Genomic DNA, 21,910 nt, shown 5'->3' with positions numbered 1-21,910 from the left:
ATAATCTGGACTAGACTAGCATAGCTGAATGATTTTTACAAGTTAAGAATTTAGGGACCTGAATTGTTACTGTGAACCAAGTAGGACATTGTGTTAAATTAAAAAATGATTTTCTTGAGTTTTTGCAGTTCATGTAAAATGACCATGAAGAAAAAATAGTAGTTTCTGTTTCAAACAATTAGAATTGATAACTCTTGATTTCTAATGTAAACTTTCTGTTCTGATTTCTAATATTCAAGGAAGTAGAAATCTAAGGATGCAGTCCCTAATTATTAGAATGCCTCCATGCTTCACTGGATACCATATGCATACCTTTGTAACACAGAGACTTTTTACCTACTTGAAATTCCACATAGCATACTTTTTTTACTCTTAGACAGCTGCAGAGAGGCTGCATAGCAGATTGTAGCCCCAATATTGTAGCCTTTGTTTGTAAATTTACATCTTTCTAAAGGCATTTTGTTTATTTTCATACCCCTGAAGTTTTGATTGATTTTGTAGAATGGAAAGCCCATAACTCAGCAGTAGCTCCATGGACCTGCCTGCCATTTCTCTGTATCAAATGTGTTGTGAATCTGTGCCTATTGAATAATACAATTCAGAGACTATGGCTGGGATCCAGTGTGGTTGTGTAGGAAGCTTTAGTGAAGCCAGCAGGGCTTTTAATTGCAACCTCCCTGAACTTGTCTGAGAAAGTGATCTGGAAAAATCTGCCATGTCAGACACAAACTCTTTAGATCTTGGCACACAAAATTTGTGTGTGTTGTTTATTATGAAGGTATTTATATACCACCCTTTCCTAAAATACCAGTCCTGTGTGCAGCAATATAAAAACATAGCCTTTCTCTTTCATTAAAAGTAGTACAGAACATCATTAAAATGACTAGCTACTCCAGAAAATGGTAAACAACTGTATATGCCTAGTGCCATAAAATCTTCAAGAGATGCATAGAGGTCAAAAGTGAGGATGTCTGCCGAATCACAGTTGGAAGAATGTTCCTCTATAGTCTTAGTTTTCTCCTTTAATTATCAAGATTGCAGACCATAGTCCATGGAATCAGTGACAAATTTCTCCCGTTTTCCCCCGTCAGATCTAGAGTAGCCATTTAATGCAAGATGAAGTAAATGGATACAGTCTGGTTATAAAAACATTCATATAGCAATTTAGTGTGTCCAAACTGTTTCACTTAAAATACTGTATCTTGTAATCCTTGCAACAAACTTGTAAAGTAGTTAGGTATTATTCACAATCTGTATCTTAGATAGGACAGAGGGTAAAACGCAACTTGCATAGTTCAGGTAAGATTGAGAACCAGGGCTGCTCACTCCTTTGGCTACTACATTATACTAGCTCTCCATGTAAATGCTTTTGATATTGCTAGGGTTTGGATCAGATTCATCACCACAGTTCAATTCCCTCCCCCCCCCCAATATTTTTGAGAAAGATGCTTTATTGTTAAGCATGCTAAAATGTCCTATTTTAATATGAATAATTATTTCTTTTATGTTTTAGTGGGAAGAAATTAGTGGGCTGGATGAAAACTACACGCCTATACGAACGTACCAGGTATGCCAAGTCATGGAACCTAACCAAAATAACTGGCTTCGGACTAACTGGATCGCAAAAGGCAATGCACAAAGGATTTTTGTAGAACTAAAATTTACTCTGAGGGATTGTAATAGCCTTCCTGGAGTCCTGGGAACATGTAAAGAAACTTTCAACTTGCATTATTACGAAACAGACTATGACACTGGCAGGAGTATCAGAGAAAACCTGTATGTAAAAATAGATACTATTGCAGCTGATGAAAGCTTTACCCAAGGTGACCTTGGGGAGAGAAAGATGAAACTTAACACAGAGGTGAGAGAGATTGGACCTCTGTCCAAAAAAGGATTCTACCTTGCATTTCAGGATGTAGGTGCCTGCATTGCTTTGGTTTCTGTCAAAGTATACTACAAGAAGTGCTGGTCCATTATTGAGAACTTAGCTATTTTTCCAGATACAGTGACTGGGTCAGAGTTCTCCTCCTTAGTTGAGGTACGAGGAACCTGTGTCAGCAGCGCAGAAGAAGAGGCTGAGAACTCTCCTAGAATGCATTGTAGTGCAGAGGGAGAATGGTTAGTACCTATTGGAAAGTGTATCTGCAAAGCTGGTTTCCAGCAAAAAGGGGACACGTGTGAACGTAAGTAGAAAAAAAAAAATACTTTTATGTATTCCCCTACTGAAAATTTTACTGTCTCTCTCTCTTTTTTTTTTTTAAATGACTTTTGAATGAAAGTGTTTCGTTATTTAGTTCAGATATCATGAGCCTTGGAATTGTTATGCTTCACACTAGCTGGCGTAGATCAATTGCATTCAAGGGTGGAAGTCAACAATTGAACGTTGCATTTTGAAAAGGCTGTTAAACTGACTATGCAGAGCACGGTTCATCTTTACTAATGATGTTGCACGCACACTGTAAATGCAGTTACATAATGCTATTTTACAAGAAATAGGCCAAGGAGGACATTCTTCAGAATACCCTTGAAGAAATCACAACTTGCAGAAAAGATACCATGAACAATCTTGTGTGTGATGAATGCTTGCTGCTTATTCTGAGTAGCTTATTTGCAGGAAACTATACAGAAACTAAAACTAAGAGTATAATGCACTTGTGATTAATTAGCCACTGAAAAGCTTTTTGGGGATGCATTAGGGTTAAGGTCCTAGGGATGGCTGTAGGAAAGCTGCTATTCAGAAAGGGAAGCAAGTCACAGCATGTATGGTTTCCTCTGCACCCATATCAGATCTGGTTCCTAAAGGTTTGATTCTACGTGGTTTGATTGATTGCACAGGATTCCAAAATGCAAACACGTTTTATTTCTGCAAGTTTGCCACAGGTGGATTTTATACAGTGTGATATTGACTTTAGATCTTTGCAGGCCTGAACAAATCTTCCAGTATTGAAGATGCAGAGAATAAGAACCTGTGCATTAAACTTGGGAGATAGTGTTAAGAATTGTAATATGAAACTAACCCATGCAAATCTGTTAGAAGTATCATAAATACTGCTAACTTTGACTTTAAAAATAATAATAATAATAATAATAATAATAATAATAATAGGTGACTTGGGATGAACAAAGGTTTTATCATAATAGTAATGGTAAACACTTCTTTAGTATTTGCTTGGTTTTTACCAACTTTTAATTATCACTGTTGTTTCTGAAGATAAACATATCTTCCATAAAAGTGAGAATATTGTTTAAAACGAAATGTTGAGACCAGTGTCTAGACATTAGAATTCTATTAAATTAAACAGTGTTCTTGATTTTAGACCTCAATGGTATTTTTGGTTGAGGCATTAAACGATAACTTGTTTTTAAATTTCTCTGTGTTCATTTTGCAAGAATACTTCTCATATCTGGCCAGCTGCCAATGAAACTGCTAAGACAATATGCTACCCTGGAGGTGATCCAGGTTTCATTTTGTGGGGTTTTTTTTTTGGTCTTCCTCTCCATCTCTTTGTTCAAAAATAATCCTGATAAGTTTCAAAATAAGCCCATGTATGTTAGATAGATACTAACCCTTTTTATTTATTTATTTATTTAAGTCTATATACCGCTTGATTGTAAAAACAAAACAAATCTCAAAGCTGTATACAAAAGATAAAAGCTGTAAGCTCTTTTATGTTGGAAGGACATGAGGTGTCTTAAATGCCTTTAGTCAGCTGCCTCATTCTGATACTAGTTAGAATTTTCTGCTTTGAGAGCATTAATGATAAACTTTGTAGTAACTTATAATGTAGCTGGAAGAATGGTGCATTCACTTTGAAGGAAATTGAACACAACATTAATGCAATTTGTTCTTCTTACTGTCAAGTTTTATAGTATATGAAGCAGAATCAGGCTTTAACTGATCTTTAAGGTCTGCATCCTGCAATCACTTTGGATGTGTTAGCAATTAATAATTAACCTCATTGGGTCAAGTGAGTAAAATAGTGATTGTTTACATTGCAGTCCACACTCGCTCACCCTAGCTTTGGCCCCCATCTACAGATGTGCAGCAAGGTCTTCATGTGCAAAGCTTAAAAAAATAATCACCTGTTTTTTTTGGAAATGGTAGGGTCTGAATTTATCTCCGCTCCCTATAACACCATCTCTTTGGTTCTACGAATGGGTCTGATCTATCAAAGGAAAAGTCCTAGCTTCTGAGTGAGAGGATCTAGCAAAGGGCACTGCCCATGTTTCCTTTGTATAACGAAAATGATTTTCACAAGAAAAACCTTCTTTTGTATGCACCTTCCCTTTACTAAATTAAAGTGATTATGTGCATAGAAATCTGATTTTAATGGAATTTACATAGGCCTCTGTGTTTTGGGGGTTGTTATGTACATAGTTTACATTTTGTTTAGATATATCCATTCTACTTAAAATATTTTGAGAGAATTATTAATATTCCATAACTACAATCACAAACATATTTTCTGGGAGTATGATTCATTGAACACAGTGAGACTTACTTTTGAGTAAATATGCTCAGCATTGTGATATTAAGGCGGACATTGCAATTCTTGCTAACAGACATCCACCAAAGGGGAAAAAAAAGCTGTGTTGCTGTGTTCTTCCTCCAGTCATAGCAGAACCTTTGCGGAAATTTTTTATAAATTCCAGCATATATGTTGTGGTCTTTTATTCTGCGTCCAATTAACCAATAGGATTTAGCCATTTGTGTGGCCAGATCTGTACCGTTTCCTAATATGTTTTGTTGTTATGGTGTTTTAATTAGTATTTTGAAATTGAATATATTTGCATATTGCCAATATAGATATCTTTGTGTACTTTCATGCATATACATATACTATGCAATAAAGAAGCTAATTCAAACTTAAAGGAATACCTAAGAAAAGACTTTCTCACTGACTATATTTTCAGTGTGGTGCATAATATGTTTTTTCTTTAGACGAAAACTATATTCAGGTTGAAATGAGGCTTTTTTCTGGGTGGGAAACTTTGAGAAGTGCTGATATAATCCATATTCCATATGTTCTGTGTTATTTAAAAAGGAAAATAATACTCATTTGCTCACACATGGCTATATAATATTTCATATGCTAGGAAGCACTTCTCAGTGTGCATGAAATATATATGAAAATTAATTTGGCATTGCGTCTGAAAAGTCAAGACTTCCAATAAAAGCAAAACTGATCTACTCTTCAGTTCAGCTGCTTCATAACATGAAGAAATAGTTGTCCAAAACATGTGAAAGAGGTATGGTCTTTTTTGTGTCAAGCGGCTTACGTGCTGAAACAGCATTCAGTGCAATGTGACACTGCTATTCTGAATAGTTTTAAAAATAAATTTAAAAACCTGATTTACCCATAAAATGCTTTAAATATGGCCAGGTCTTGTGCTGTCCATTTGTTTCTAGATAATGTAGATATTATTAAATTGAGAACTGCTTGATATTACAGGTGTAAGGATATCACTGTCATTTGGTTCCCACACTTACATATATGTACAGTGTTACAATTTGTGTGATGGAGAAGACGGTGCACTGCACCTTCTTCCTTCCACCACACTCAGAATATATAGTATGAGAAAGGTGGTCCTGGTGGAGGATAGTAATGCATGGAGCCATGATCTGTGTGGTTTTTCCCCTAACAAAAAGGATAACTCTACAATGAAATGAAAGAAAGTGAAATGTATATGAAGGAATACGTTGGACAAATTTGAACGGCATATGAGATGCCTTTCTGGTGTACTATAATAACATTTCCCCCAAACAACAGCTGCTAATATCACCTGGGAATCTCACTCCTTGCCCAGATGGCATACATAAATTTTCGCCCCATCCCCTTCTTCCCACTTGTTTTTCCTTCATCTGGTTGCCTTCCCTTCCCTCTTATCTTGATTGAAGACACAAGACTGGGTTTTCAATTATTCTGCAGAAGCCAAAGACTGTAAGACAGGGACATAATTCAATTATCAAAAGCTCCCCATCCCCCCACCTCGCCGATAATTATGTACCGCACAAAGAGTTGGTTTGTATCTGTGCTTTACACTTTTACATTTTCCTCTGATTTTAGTTATAATTAATGTCCTTTATTTCAGTTATTTATTGTTAATGAAAACTCCCAGCAAATAAGTAAACAAAGCTACACTACTCCTCTGAGGGATGAACAGCGCTTTATCTTTGTGATAGTATGTTGACAAACCTGAGTTTGCTGTGATAGCATTTGTGTGGGGGAGAAGGTGATTATAGAGATGGACTGAGAGGCTGGAGGATTGTTTTACCATGCCTGCATCTGTCAGTTCTCGATAATACTGGCCTACCTTCCAGTTGTTATAAGGATTACTAAGATAACACATGTAAAGTGCTTTGCAGTGGTCAACGTGAATGCTAAGCGAGTAAGCGGGAAGTGAGCTATACTAGTGCATAATCTCATATCATGACCATTGAACTGGATAGTGGTTTCAGTGCTGAAAGTTGGTTTTAAGAAAGCTGTCATATAGAAGTGAGCAGAGGTGCTGGAGATTCAGAGACTTCATATACCTTCCAGTGTGCATTTGGTACGCAAAAATCTCTATCTTTTGTATGTTGCATTTCCCACTGCGCAGAGCAGTGGATGTCCAATATATATGTTTCCAATGAGAGCAGGGCCCTTTTTGTGCTGTAGCAAGAGAAACAACCAGAAACCTGTACTTTGAAGTTGCATCCATATGTGTAGTGAGGAACATTAATGTCCCGGAACAGGAGAAACAGGTAGCTTGCTTTGAAAGGTCAGACACCAGAGAAGCAATTCTTTTTATTCTCAAGTGATGAAGAAGTTTAATTGTCATATATCAATGTTACAATGCTTTCAAAGTTCATTCATTTTTTCGTTTTATTTGTAAGCCACTTTTCCACACACAGATATGCTCAAGGCAGCTTGCAACAAAGAAAACAGGAAAGCATTTCAAAGAAACACTACAAAAGCAATTTCATAATAATATATCAAGACAATAGCAGATTTAACAACATGCAAAAAACAACAACACATTTTGATACTAAGACTATAAGAAGATTACATAAACAAAATGAAGCACCCAATAGCAAAAATAACCAGGGAGCTTCATTCATAGCTTCACCTCATTCCTAGAGGCCCCCCTCCCATTATGTTGCTCACCGACCCTTTCCTTCAGCAGCTTTTTATAAGTTCTGGTACGATTGTTTGAATTCTTAGGTGCAGTGTACATACTGTTCTGTATCTGCGCATTTCCATTGCTATAAACATTGGAAAAGACATGACTGGAATAAGAAATGCCAGAACTCAAGCATTCAGAAGCTGAAATTAAGGTGGAAGGAGGAACTGGAAAGGGGTGCGGGGGGATTAAGAAAACCCAGTCAGGGCACTATAAGCATTCCATGCATGAAACAAGTGGAAGAAAAAAGATTTATGTGATGAATATTTGCATGATTGGGCAAAACATTCCAAACCTGATGCGCTACTGAAAGATGGAATCATGCACTCACTTTCACCCAGCTGTCAGTCCATTTGTATTGATTAGCTCAGGAATTCTAATACAAGTCTCCTTCTACCTGAGAAACCATGGAAATTGTGCTCTCTTTGATCTTTATCTGGGCCTGAAGCTACTCTTATATTTATTGCCACTTAAGACTGTAGTGTAAAAATCAATTATTGCTCCCTCACTTTTCGCATTAATAATACATGTGCTTAATGTTTTCCCTCCATTGTGCAGGCCCCACATTCAAATGGTAGTCTAGTTTATTAAAACCAATAATATGTTCATAGAATGTGGACATGTAGTCATTAAGTCTGAAAGGTTATGAATTAAACTGTTTCAATTTAATGTGCTGTAGCAGACCAAAAAGAATTTCTGTAAGTGGCTTACTTATTGCGTGGTTGTAGAAATTGAGACTATTTTTTATTTTTTATGAACTTTTATTCCTTCAACAGGGAAACTTGTGATTTTAAAATATTTTTTCTTGGTCTTTTTTAAAATTAATCAAGCTACACTGAAACTGGGATTGGAGCAAAAATACATGCAAAATATCATATTTCAAGTAACTGGTTGTTTTTTTAAGCCAGTTGTTTGAAGAAACTCTGTTGTAAGCTGTATAAACTCATGTAATTTCATTTCATTCAAGAAACCAAATGGTCAAAATAGATGCTGTTCACAGCATTTACTAGTAATGAAGTAGTTACATCTGTGCATATTTTATAGGAAGAAATTAACTGGTATTGATCTTTCCATGTTTGAGCTAGTGCAATTCTAATAGCTTCGTAGGGCCCAGTATTGCCAAACTTCTGCATATGAAGTTCTGATGTAGTGTGAAATCACATATCTCTGAAAGCACTACATGGCTATATGTGGCAAATGAGAGATGGGCCTTGTCATTACAGATTAATTTGATTGTGGCAGCGAGTAGCCTGGTTCACACAGTGCAAACCCTGTGCCTGTGGGTTTACTTAACAAATGTGAGTAGGGGCCCTGGAATATGGAGTATTTGTGCTAAGCACGCTTCATTGGACAGGTAGTGCTGGTCCTTTAGCCAAGCAAAACAGCAATGCCAGTTGCCAGTCGTGAGGCCAGGTAATACTTTCAGCCCCTGAAAGTTACTACTCCGGCGTCTCCACCTTCTGTCTTTTAGATTGCAAGTTCCTAGGGCCAGATACTTGTTTTTATTCCCTGTAAGTTCCATATATCTTGCTTTGAAATAGTAGTAATTCTTAAGCAGCTTACCAGAAAGTAAGTTTGATTCCAAAGTCCCAGGTTTCAAAAATATATGCTGAGGAATGTAGGCTTCCACAGCCTTTTAGTTTCAACCATACTACTGGCCTTTGTTAAAAAAATTACTACATTGTGAATCAAAACTTTGAAGTCAGAATACGCAAATGCAAATCTCTGGAGTGCAAGAGTAGTCACAACTGTGGATTTAATTCACTGTGGCTGGCAGATAGCTGGCTACAAGTTTAAGGCTGCAACCATAAGTACATTAATAGTGACGAAACTTGTATAGGATGTCACTGCATATAAGTCTTGCAGTGATATGACTGGATGGGCAAGTTATCTAGGTTGCCTAAATCACATGTCTCCTCTTAGGTATTATAGCTGTATGGGGTATTTGAACCATTAGTGAGGTTTGGAAACCATAAACCTCGCCCTAGTAGATAGCAGGTACAATGTATATACAAGCAGTTGTGGCATGGTACCATTTTCTTGTTTTCAGCTACAGTGCTCGCATACGCTTAAGAAAGCACAATAGCAGTCATTAAAATTCAGTAGATACCAGTCTTACTGCTTGTTACCAGTCCAAAAAATGGAGTCTAGGAAAACACTGAGGTTGATTGATGGTGATATTCTGAGAAAATGTACACAAACAAGCTGCTTAGGTAACTTGAGCACATGAAACCAATGTAGCATAAGCTCAAAGATCCTCTCAGCAAGATCTGATTCTTAATCTAATAAAGTTGCAGCCCATTAAACCTCATTTATGGTCTCTACATCTTCTTTCTGACTCCTGGGGCAAAATGCAGAAGCCATTTGATAATTTTTATTCAGCGACCATCCAGAGCAAATGAAGTAGCTACTGCAAAGGCCAAGTAATTTAATATGTCAGAATATCCTTTAAAAACATTACCACCATGTTTAGAAATCACAGGGCTCTTGTGCACGTTGAAGAGTACACCTCCTTAAAAAAGAAATAACATAAAGCAAATTCAGCATTCCATAGTGCCAGCTAATAATTAACTGGCTGATGGGATTTATAGCCATAGTCCACCTGCTGGCTTGATGTCTGGAGGCTTGATATGTCCAAAAGCCTTAAGTGAGATATCAAATATCAACCCAGTCTCTTCTATTATGGATCAAGTATTCCCTTGTCAAACCCTTAATCCTTGCACTCAAGTCTGGATATTTGCTTTTATTCATTTTGGATTTTTGTGTGTGCAGAAAAGGGGTTTGTATCTTCTTTTTCACTTATCACCCCTACTTGGAACAGCTACACTCCAGAGAACCCAGTCTTGAATCTCCAGCACAGCCAGTTCCGGCAGAGCTTGGATGTCATTGCTGATTAGCACTGTCTTCAAGCTCCACGTTCCCCAAGAAATTAAGCATTGTCCCCATGTTACCTCAAGAGATGTCTAGGCATATTACCTATTTGGCAGCACATGATCAGTCAGTTTTATAAGAGATTAAAATAAATGCTTACATTGGATTACGGCCTAAATAACAGATTTAGGGGACAAACACGTTCATAGCTATCAAATACAATTTGTACAGTGTGACTCTGTACAGACACACTGTCACAAATTGAAAAGTTATTTTCCCTTACGTGGTTTCTGGATGGTCCAAATAAAAAGTACCTTTAGGCATAAACAGCTTGCTTTGCCTTAAGATCAAAATCAACCCAACACAAATTTCATGCTCACTATTTGTTGTTTTGTTTCCTTCTGGATTAAGCCATGTATAAAGGAGCCCCCAAAATGGACTTCAGATGGGAAGCCCAGGGCAGGCAGGCGTGATGCACTTTTCTACCACTTAAAAATTTCCTGTTTGTGGGAGGGGGGAGGGGGAAAGCTCACATCCTTTTTGAAACACAGAACTCCAGTTCCATTAAAAGGCATATAGGGCCAAGGGGACGGAGAAGGGTTTTTCTGCTCGCCCTTTAGGGACATCAAGGGTGGGAAGAAAGTGCACTGCAATTTCATATTCTGAACCCTACCCCATCTGTGTATGGGGTTGCTTTGTAGCTCCTCGTTCAGTCATTCTAGCTTTTATTGCTGATGATTTGAAGAGGCAGCTGCTGGCTAGGAGTTCAGATGGAGGAAAGAGTCAGAGGAGTGTTACTGAGTGCAGTGAGTAACTACTGGGTTAGAGTTAGAAGGAATCTGATTCTTAGCCAGTCTCAGCTTTGCACAGCAACTGGCAGCTTGAAATGTATGGTGAGCGCAAAAGGTAAGATTGCTGCAGTAACAAAGGCACAACCAGGACATGTCTCTCTGGGTGACGAGAAAAGGAAGGCAAGGGCAGGGGGGGGGGGAGGGAGAAAACTTGAAGTGAAACTTAGCTAGCATAGAATAACTTGTTGCCTACAGAGATGTAAACAAGTTTTAGAAACCAAAACCAAAATCGTCAGTCATATGAAAGAACAGGAAAGAACCAGGCAGCTTTAGAGCTTTAGTTACCCTAATAGAGACACAGCTGCTTCTGTCTTTGGAACACCCCTACCTGGCCTGCTTAGACCTATTTAATTGGAAAGAAAGCTATGCAGTGTGTTTGGAAATTCTCAGAAGAGGAAGAAAGTATGGAATTCTGATTACCAGACTTAAATGTATGGTTGTCATAGTAACTGGATGGCACATTTGAGTTTATCTTCACAAGTTGTCTGATACATAAAAAGAATCATTTGTAATTAGATTGCTAATGAATTTTCTTGTCCTTTTCTACCAGGAAATTACTTGTGTTTAGGGCAACTTCTGTGCATGGTTTATGTTGCTGGTTCAGGAACTGCATATACACAGCTAGCAGCAGACACTGATCTGCACTGTAAAACACATTTGAATGTTAGGAGTTTAGCATAGCCCACATTCACAGTACATGCATGTCTCCGAACTCAGTCTTGTTTCATTTTTGTGGACATAATCTGATGCAGTGTTTTATGTTACACCTCCCCTTCTAAGTGTTTCCAAAGCCCTTCATAGATGTTATCTTGCCTATCCTTACAACAACCCTAGAAGTTCAGTACAATAGTACCTCGGGTTACATACGCTTCAGGTTACAGACGCTTCGGGTTACAGACTCCGCTAACCCAGAAATAGTACCTTGGGTTAAGAACTTTGCTTCAGGATGAGAACAGAAATCGTGCTCTGGCGGCGCGGCGGCAGCAGGAGGCCCCATTAGCTAAAGTGGTACTTCAGGTTAAGAACAGTTTCAGGTTAAGAATGGACCTCTGAAACAAATTAAGTAATTAACCCGAGGTACCACTGTACTATTGTCATAATGTTAAGAAGGGAAGTGGATTGATGAGATTTCTAAGGCTAGTGAGTTCATGAATATAGTGAAATTTGAGAAGGGGACTATGAGCTCAGAGCTTATTGTCATGACTACTACACCCACTCTCAAATTTGGAAACATAAGAACAAATTTAGTGGACAGAGCTAAGCACATGCTACATAAATCAGTGTGTCTTAAAAGCAATTAACTTCATTATATTAATTAATTAATAGTATATTAATTCAATAGACTTTATTATTCAAATAACACCATCAGTGTACATAATTTTTATAGAGGAGCTGTGCAAGGAGTTAGGATACAGCGGACATCCACACCTTTCAGAGGCATGGTGGAAGCAGAGTTGGACCACCCAAGAGAAGTCTAGCATCTCTACTGAGCCAGCCTAAAAATGTAGATTTTATTGCTCCTCCCACCTTTTGTTTTTGCTGGCATGAATGGCAGGGCTCATCTGATCTGTTTCACCCCACTAACAGCCCAAAGAGAAGGAAAGGAGAATAGGGAATCAATGAAGGAAACCAGTTTACACTATCCCACTTCTAGTTCTTTTCTCCAGCCAAAATGGTGCCTGAATGTGTATAACTTCATTTGTATGCATAACATGCAGCCATACATGTTTAGGCACCATTTTGATTTGAGATAAGAATTAAAAGGGGTGCAAGCTGGCCACCTTGATTTGGGGGGAAAAAAGAAGCTGCAGGGTATCACTCCAGAATATGTTCATAATAAAGATTTCACCTGCCATTACCAAAAACCACATCCCCACTTCCTTTCTCCTTCACAGGTGCTATTTACAGAAAACTACAGCTTCAGTAGTAAGTAGCAGCTAGGGTGGGCAATTTTCATCAGGAAACCAGCCTGGGCCACCAGGCTACATCAGGAGAACCCATAGCTGCTTTTTCTAAAAATAAATGTAACCAGTTTAATAATATTTATTGATAAAAACACATGAATTACCTAAATTGAAGGATTTATGTTGCTTAACTTTATGCCGCTTTGTATCCATTGTTGTTAGTTTCAAGTCCAATGATTTTCTGTCACATGTATTTAATAGTATGGGTGCATGGTGCGTTAGAATTATAAGCAATTGCGCACTAATGAAGTTTGGTTTGAGTTGGTCTGGTGTGGTGTTAAGGAATAAACATTGAATTTCAACAGACATTCAAACATTCAGCAGAGAAGTTTTTAAAAAAGAAAACTTCTAATGCACAGTATACATGAAAAATGCACAGTCTCCGCTTTCACATCAGATCTTCACAATTCTTTAGCTTAAGATATTTATTTGTATTTAATTTTAGGAAAGAACTACCATTCATTTTTCATTAACGTTGAGGAGATAACATACTGTTAGCTGCCAGTCAAAAATGGAGTATAGGAGAAGACTGACATTGATTGATGGACATGTTCTGACACTACACACATACAGTCTATTTAGGTCATTTGAGCATGAGGCCAGTGCAGCATAGCTCCAAAGATTAGAAAATAATCCTTTGCTTGAGTTATTCCAGGATATGTGAAAATTTTCTAAACCATTTCTTCCCATTAAGAACTGTTTCTACTTTGATATGGCAAATACAGTCAAGGTGGTTCTTCCACAAACTAAGACAAACATAAGAATTTCTGTATAAATTCTAATAGTGGCATATCACTTTACAATGGGCATTTTCAATTGCTATCATGTTCCTTTTTTAGCATAAAATATATTGAAAATCAGATACTAAGGGTGAAAATAAGATGCTAAGGCTGTGCACAGCATATATTCAAGTGTGAGCTTCGATGTAATTAATTAATTTATTTTAAACAGAGTTTCCACTGCTGCCTTTGAAAAGGAAGAAGTTTATAGGCACCCTGTTGTCATCATGGAACTTTCCTTTCCTTGTATCACTGTGGGTGGCTTTGGGCATGTTAACCTGTCAATTAAGGATCCCTCAGGAGCAATTTATGGTGCCTTGAAAGAAATTGCACCTCTTGAGACTGCTGCACTCTGCGGCTGATCATTATATGAACATAGGCAGAAATCATCTAGTGACAGCCTACAGCTGGTCATTCAATTGCATGCTCTTCGAGGAGCAACTGCTTTCATATATCAGAGGCATGGTCAACAGAACCCCTCCTGGGCTGCTCTGGGATTGAAATTCCTCACTGCCATAAGTTTAGGGATTTAGGGACATCGCTTTGCCATAGTAGACCAAGAACTCTTTTATGAACATGCTAGAGATTTAGAGGCTATAATTTACTCTACATTTTCCTGTGTGGATATTTAATCTTCAGTAAATCTACATGGCTCAGATTACTTTCACCTTCCCCAGTCGGGTCAGTTCTTCATGCATTCTACAGTGAAATCAGAATAGTGTTCTGGGGTGGTAATTTCAAATGCTTTATTTGGTTTTATTAATTATACTTCCGGGCAGATTGTTAGTGGTCTTTGTGCTTTGGAATGTGCCAGAATTCTCCCATCCTTCTGCCTTTAGCTATTAGTGCAACATAGTACTGAGCAACCTAAGCCAGTAACTTCTTCTTTTCTCCTCCCACCGGAATTTCCTTGGAATCTACTTTGGTAGGCTTTGATCTGCCATTTGGAAACCATTTTGCTAACGTCTCAGGAGGGCATGTGATAGTAACCTCATGATGTCACCTTTTTCCTGTTTGATCCTAGGAAGTAAAAACCAGCCTTAACTTCCAGGAGTTAGGCTTTGGTTTACTCATATTATTTTATGTATACAAAATGTTTTGATTTTGAATGCTTTCCTCAGTTTTGAAAATAGTTTGGCATGCAACATGGGGAGTTGTTAAGAGAACAACTTCTAAAGCCTCATTGGAATCATGGAACAAGTTTTATTTTTCTTTGGATCCTGGTTTTGGGCACCATCCCTGCATTGGCATTCATGTGAGCAGTTTGTGCGAGCTGATAGTTCATGAGTGTCATCACCATAATATAGAGTGTTATAGAAAATGTAGGTCTTGTAAGATATTTATTAAAGAAAGATATGAGAAGCTGGTTTATCCTAGGTTCAGCTCATCTCTGTAGTTTTTAACTGCCCACCCTGAGCTCCTTCGGGTCTGAGAGATAAAGTGCTTCCTAGCTCTGCTTCAATAGATCTTTTGTGCAGCAATGTCTGGATTGAATTGGAGGTTGTTACGCATGCAAGGCATGTATTCAAACACTGAGTTGCCACCTTTCCTTTTCATTACCTTTGAGAAAGTAATGCTTATGAATTGCCTACCTCACCAGGTCTGTTTGAATTATTCATGCAAATGATAATCCCCTGGTTTAGTAAGGAGTTGGCACCTTTATGCTAATTATATGTCAGTTGATAAAAGTGTGAGGACCTGATCTTGCAACTTTTTATGAAACAAAAAACTTTTTATGAAACAACTTTTTATGAAACAAAAATGTTTTTATGAAACAAAAAGTGACCTTTATGGTTTTAAAATGTAACTATAGGTTTGTATTCTGCATTTTGGAAATTGTTTTATAAAGCAAGAGTACCATGGATGCATGCACTCTTAGGCACTTTGTGCAGCTCAAATAACAAAGTATGTGGGGTGTTGTTGTTTTTTTGGGGGGGAGATCTTTCCTCCCTCCATGAATCAAAGCACTATGTAAGTAGCAACACCTCCAAATCAGATCAGGCCCCCTCACAATGCCTTGTGTCACTCTGCTGCTTCTGTACAGAATAGCTATGTTTTCTTATACAGTATAGTTCTGTTTCTCCAGGTCCAGGGGATTTGCAAGAAGCTGTCCAAAATATTGTAGAGCACTGAAGGGCTTTAAAAATTTGTTTTAAAGCACAGCAGTGGATGATTTAATAAAAGAAAATAATAGTTTGAAACTTAGGCGGGTTTAAAACAAAAAACCCTAAGTTCTGCTTTGACATAAACAGCTCACAGGTCTTCAGAACTCTGCAGGCAGTATTCTAAGCACCCTCACATTGTAAGTCACTTTGGTTTGCCTTGGGCAGGACAAAGTGACTAACAAATCTAATAAATAACAATTAAGACCAATAATAAAGTGTTTTAAAGGCCTATAAGGCTTAGTATTCAAAAGGCTGGTGTGGAGTTTCATTTTTTTAAAAAAAAATAAAATGTACAAGCAAGAATGCACACCACTCAATCACTTGCAAATTATTTTAAGGTTAGAAAGAGTAAACAAAATCCCTCAATATTTCCCTTGAAAATATGACACTAATACAGATTATGGAAATGTGTTAAAACCCCTGTTACTTCAACCACAAAAAGTCCCTTATCATACTTTTCTGCAAATTTGCAAGCTTAGTCTGTTTTGCAGTTGGGGCCCCTATGTCTGCAAATTTTATCCACTTTGACCAAAAGGAGGAGAGGTTATATGTATTCTTAAGTATTCAACTCAGATCCTGAAACATAAAGCAGAGAGAGTGCAGAGCTACTCTGAAGCAAATTGAACTTCAAAAATTCAAAGATGCAAAGTGAACTTTGGGACCCATGAACACCTCTGATAAATACTGAAATTGAGATGCCTTGCTGTGTCTAAACTGCATATAGTTTATTCATCTAAATCAAAGCTAAGAATTTGATTTTGTGAAAGCTTTTCAGAATAAATAACTCAGTGGTGAGGATTGCATATATACTATTAACCATTAGCACAGTATTAATTAATAATTAACGAAAACTTGCAAATGATTGTGCAGTTCAGGAGGGAAGGAGCGAGAAAAATTACCCATCCACTATGTCTGGTGTGACCAACTCCAGTAAGTTCTATCTCTTTGGTTCTGAGAATATAGAGTAATCATGGGGTTCAATCCTTTACATATGTTAGCATTAACTACGTGGCCCAGAATCACTGTTTTATGGGTCTTTGGACCGCAATAAAGATTTATTTATTTTTAACTAGATGGCCCAGAATCACTGTAGCATATCTTAGAATAAAAAAAATCTTTGTGTTACATTGAATTTAACACTGTCTCTATACTATATATAGCAACAAAGATCAAAATATATCCAGTTAGCCTAATAATTTATCTGTGTTACCTGTGACAAGGGGCCACATGTGATTTGTGTTTCATCAGTTCCAAATCATTTCATTTTGTTTTGCTATGTCTCCTTCTTTTTTGAATGCTCATTACGATTGTTTCTATGTCAACAGAATCCTCATATAGAATTGAGGGTAATATGGTAATATTGGTGCGTTTAAGAATTTCAACTTATCCCTCTTACATAGTGGAACCTTTCACTGAATCATTAGGCCTGTGAAGCAGTCATCAACAAAAGAAAACAGTTGCTTTTTTTAAGGGTTTCATATGGAGGTTGTGCAGTCCCTAACCTAGCTTTATATTATGGCCAATTTTGGGAAAGCTCTGCCAATTTCATGCAATAGCCTCAAATGCTCAAGCAGAGAAAATGTCCCAGATTCTGCACTGAAAATGTTTTTGTTTGGTTTTTTGTGCCGGATTGGGGAGGGTAATTTTTTAAAAATAAATAAATTTAGGAATATAGCAAACATTGTTTCTAACCTAGGCTTGTACATAAGAAAAACAAATTCCAAAACTATATGAATAGTTTTGGGCTCACTCATTCAGCGATATACCTGAAGGCTTTAATTTCATTTTACCATGTTTATCATAATTAGGTATTCTCAGCACACAGATGTTTGAATCCAGCTTTAGATTTCTAATTTATCGTGGATATGATTGAGTTCCTCCACTGAATTAAGTTCTGCGTCAAAGCCGTGTTTTAGTATTTCACATGAGTGTTTCTTTGCCTGAACACTAGAGAAATAAAATTATTCTTCAATATACAGTGGTACCTCGGGTTAAGAACTTAATTCGTTCTGGAGGCCCATTCTTAACCTGAAATTGTTCTTAACCTGAGGTACCACTTTAGCTCATGGGGCCTCCTGCTGCTGCCACGTGACTTCTGTTCTCATCCTGAAGCAAAGTTCTTAACCCGAGGTACTATTTCTGGGTTAGCGGAGTCTGTAACCTGAAGCGTTTGTAACATGAAGCATCTGTAACCCGAGGTACCACTGTACAGTATAAGACTACAACCCTGATTGATCTCTTTGCAGTCTCCACGCTCTTGAAGCATGGTTGTTTCAGGGTGCATAGTAGTATTAATATTAATAATTATTTGTCACTGCTTCTATTTTTATAAAAAAAGTCTTAGCAAAAAAATGTCTATTTAGGCACACACACACACTCCCTCTGATGAGTTATAAAATGGTTAAACTCTGCAGTCAAGCCCACATATCAGTTTCCTCAAAATGCCATTAGGAAACTGAGATAAATGGTGCAGCATTTTCTGTGTTGACATGATGTTTGCCTGTCCGATTGCATCCTTCCCAACAGACAGCAGTGAAGCAATTACAAAATAAAAAGACATCTGTGCCAAGGTTTGGCTAGCCAAAGAGGGCAAACTCTTGTGTTTAAGAGGTATAGAATCCAATCGATGAAAATGTCTGGACCTGTTAGTACCAATAAAGCTGAAGGCCACTGGGAAGCTCAGAGAGGGTCTTTTGTTGTGGAGATAGAAAAGAGGCCCAAACGGTGACACTTAGGGAGGAATGAGGTCAGCCAGTACGATCATCCATCTTCCTCAGTGGCAGCTTTCTGTCAGCTTCTAACCCTGCTCAGCAGAGGATCTAAACCTCTATTGTTGACACCAGCCAATTCTCAGCCAAGTGTAAATGAAGTTAATATTCACTGACCTTATGCATAGCCAATGAAGGCCCTCAGTGTCATCTTGGAAATAATGTTATCTGACACTTCAAAAGCAAATGCTGGCAGGTTGTTTGTGTATTTTTTCCTTGGGTAGGTTTTTGTGTGTGTGTGCTGCACAAGTAAGCAGAGCTCCATTGTTCAGCTATCACACTATTCCCCCTCCCTTTCTTTATATTATCTGCCCAGAGGATATTTTTACTTTAAATCATCCTAAGTATGTCTTGGTTTTTCATATAGCAAAGCCTTAATGATAAGTGTGCATTGACTGTCGTTTAGAGATACAGCTCTCAGTAAAGTACATTTCGGCAGTTATAAACATTAAACATGTTAAATGAATACAATAAGTAGGTATACAGGACTTATATATAGCTCAATCAGAAACACGTACCTCTACGTAGTTTATGTAAAATGATATAAAATATTCATAAGAAAATACCAATAAAGTAACAGACATTTAAAACAAGTAGACATGATAGAAATATCAAAATTTATCAGCAGTTTAAAAATGAAAATACATTTGAAAAAAATCTATATACACATAAAAACAAAACAAACACAGCTTGGGTAACAAGAGCAAGGCAAGATATACCAGTGAAATAGTTTTCCCTTCCAACAAAACCCCATTGAAAGGTAATGGCAAGGGTGATTTTACATTTAGTAATACATTTCTTTTGCTGTTACCTTAAAAACAGGTATCCAATGAAAACTGATAAGAAATTCTCAAGTGGAAATAGCAAGAATTACCAAAAGTCCAGACATCTGGGGAAAACCTTGGAATAAATAAAAACTAGATGTAAGAAGTGATATTATTTGTAGCCTCAGTGTTCTGGTTTGTATGTTGCAGAAAGCCAATTTTGCAGCTTCCCAGATTAGAGATTTTGGGTGGTTTGTTCTTCTTCATTTGTTCTGCTGCTGCTTCCCACTGAGTGAGATTATAATTTGGCCTTGTGTGTCATTTGAACCCAGGTTTAAGATTTTACTCCATGTGAACCATGAGATGTAAGTAAGGTTGAGCTATGGTTTATAGTGGTTGGTTTGTCCCACAAAAAGCATGTAGGAAGTGATCCAAAGTGATTGATAATTTTGGCATGGAGTGAAAAGTAATTGTTTGATCTGGGAGCGCCAAAACTAGTGAGAAGGCTGATAAGTGATTATTTGACATGCTTGATAATATGCTGAGAATAACCAGAACAGATCTGCATCTAATTCACATCATTCATATTAGATGTGGCTGTAAACAGTCCATAGAAATTTTGGAAAGTCTGTATTGATTTTTCTTCACTGCATCAAACTTGTTTATTTATACTTATTAAAGACATGAACATGTTTTCTGGAACTGCAAATTTATTCAGACAGTAAATGATCACCTGCTTTTCCCATTAAATTAATTTAAGTCAGATGTGATAGTCTGGGCCTGATCATGTTCCTGTGCTAAAGGATATGATATAAACAAGAATTTAAAAGGAAAGAAAAAAGATTTATAGCTGTGTTTTATTAGTCTTAGTTTGCCATCTGTGGGTGATCAAAAAGGTACATTCAATAATTGCTGAATTCAGTTGATAACTAGATGGGATTATAATTGTAGAACACTAATATTATTATATAGCACTAATCCTATACATAGTATTAAAAGCACCATGAATATTTTACAAACTTTAAAATAGCAAATACAGGGGCCAGTTCGAATCATGGTGCTCGAGAAAGCGATCTTAAATTTACCTTTTTACACCACAATATTTCAGTGAAATATTTCTGCGTATTATCTTCAGAAACGAAGTAATGCTTCCCATTAACACACTGGTACATGCACGTTGTGTGTAGCCATGCCTCGGTTGGGTGTTACCGTAATTTACTCCCTAGAAAATGCAGGAATAATTTCCATGAAAACATAAACAAGCTGCAAAAGTATTTCTGGAGAAACTTATTCTCCCTCACCCCCAGCCAGTTGAGTAGAAAGCCTTCAAAAACATAGCATCTTCCATAGTCTGTTATTAACAGTCTTAGATCACCTAAAAGACTAACATATTTACAGCATAAACTATCGCAGACTATACAAAGGCTAATGTGTTATATAACAATTGTGGTTCAGTTCTCACAGAGTAGTCACATTAGTATACAGTGGTACCTCAGGTTACGAACTTAATTCATTCTGGAGGTCCGTTCTTAACCTGAGACTGTTCTTAACCTGAAGCACCACTTTAGCTAATGGGGCCTCCTGCTGCTGCCGCACCGCCAGAGCACGGTTTCTGTTCTCATCCTGAAGCAAAGTTCTTAACCCGAGGTACTATTTCTGGGTTAGCAGAGTCTGTAACCTGAAGCGTATGTAACCTGAAGCATATGTAACCTGAGGTATCACTGTACACTATAATCCCACCTACAGGAAATGTATTTGGGATTTGGATACCAGTCTGAAATTTGAGAGGGCAGGGCCCATGTTCTTTCTGTGTGTGTGTTGTTCTGCATATTGTTGATACTAAATGGAATGCCTCTGCTACCATCAACCTGCCCATACCCTAAGAGCAACATCCAAGGCCCTTTTCTGGATGTCACCTCTGAGAGTGGTTTGGTTCTGCTCTCCCCTTATGGAATGCTTTTCCCAGCAAAGTCCTACTGGAGTGAGTGATACTATCACTTAGGTGCCGGGATAACAGTTTCTTCAGCGCTCAGGCATTTGCTGGCACACAGCAGGCTGCTTATTATTAATTGATTTCTGTCGGTCTTTGGTTATTGACTGTATATTGTAGGGCACTGCAGTGGAATACAAAAGCCCAGAGTATTATTTTTTAATCTGAAGAGTGATTTCTTTTTCTGTGTGAAAAGGAGAGAAAGTTCTTGAATTCATTCACAGGACATTCCTTTCGTTTCCTGCTTTCAATATTGAATAGGTATTTTGCCTTTTAGGTTCCGTAGGCCAGGAACTAAACAAGTGATCCTCAAATAATCTAAATGAGAAGTGTTTGGTTAAAAGTACACTTCTGTTTGTTTTCCCTGTAAAGAAAAGAAGTAAAGAAAAGTCAGAAGACAGGTTCTTTGTACTAAATGTCAGCAGAAGATTCATTACGCCAGTAGTGACATCTCTGACTGTGAATTGTGGGTTTCTGAGAAGGTGGCTGCTTTTTCTTTGTAGCTGTCCGAGGGAAAAATAATCCTTGCATTACCAACAGCTGTTTTTATGTTGTCACTCTGCCCAGCTTAACACAGTAATTCTGTCCTGCTCT

General features: G+C 37.5%; 1 protein-coding gene across 5 annotated transcripts in view; it reads left to right on the top strand.

The window, feature by feature from the left end:
* EPHA7 (EPH receptor A7) overlaps positions 1-21,910 on the top strand; it is a 168,125-nt gene that overhangs the window by 9,494 nt on the left and 136,721 nt on the right. For all 5 annotated transcript variants that reach the window (XR_014561906.1, XR_014561907.1, XM_083730127.1 and 2 more), the window contains exon 3: positions 1,514-2,183. Coding sequence is in view for 3 of the 5 variants with exons in the window: in XM_083730127.1 (XP_083586253.1) it covers positions 1,514-2,183 (670 nt within the window). In the remaining 2 variants the exon portion in view is untranslated. The remainder of the gene's footprint in view (positions 1-1,513; positions 2,184-21,910) is intronic.

This window comes from Podarcis gaigeae (assembly GCF_964106915.1).
Source record: "Podarcis gaigeae genome assembly, chromosome: 3".
NCBI lineage: Eukaryota > Metazoa > Chordata > Lepidosauria > Squamata > Lacertidae > Podarcis > Podarcis gaigeae.
The sequence above is the reverse complement of the archived record's forward strand: the minus strand, read 5'-3'. Positions and strand labels throughout refer to the sequence as shown.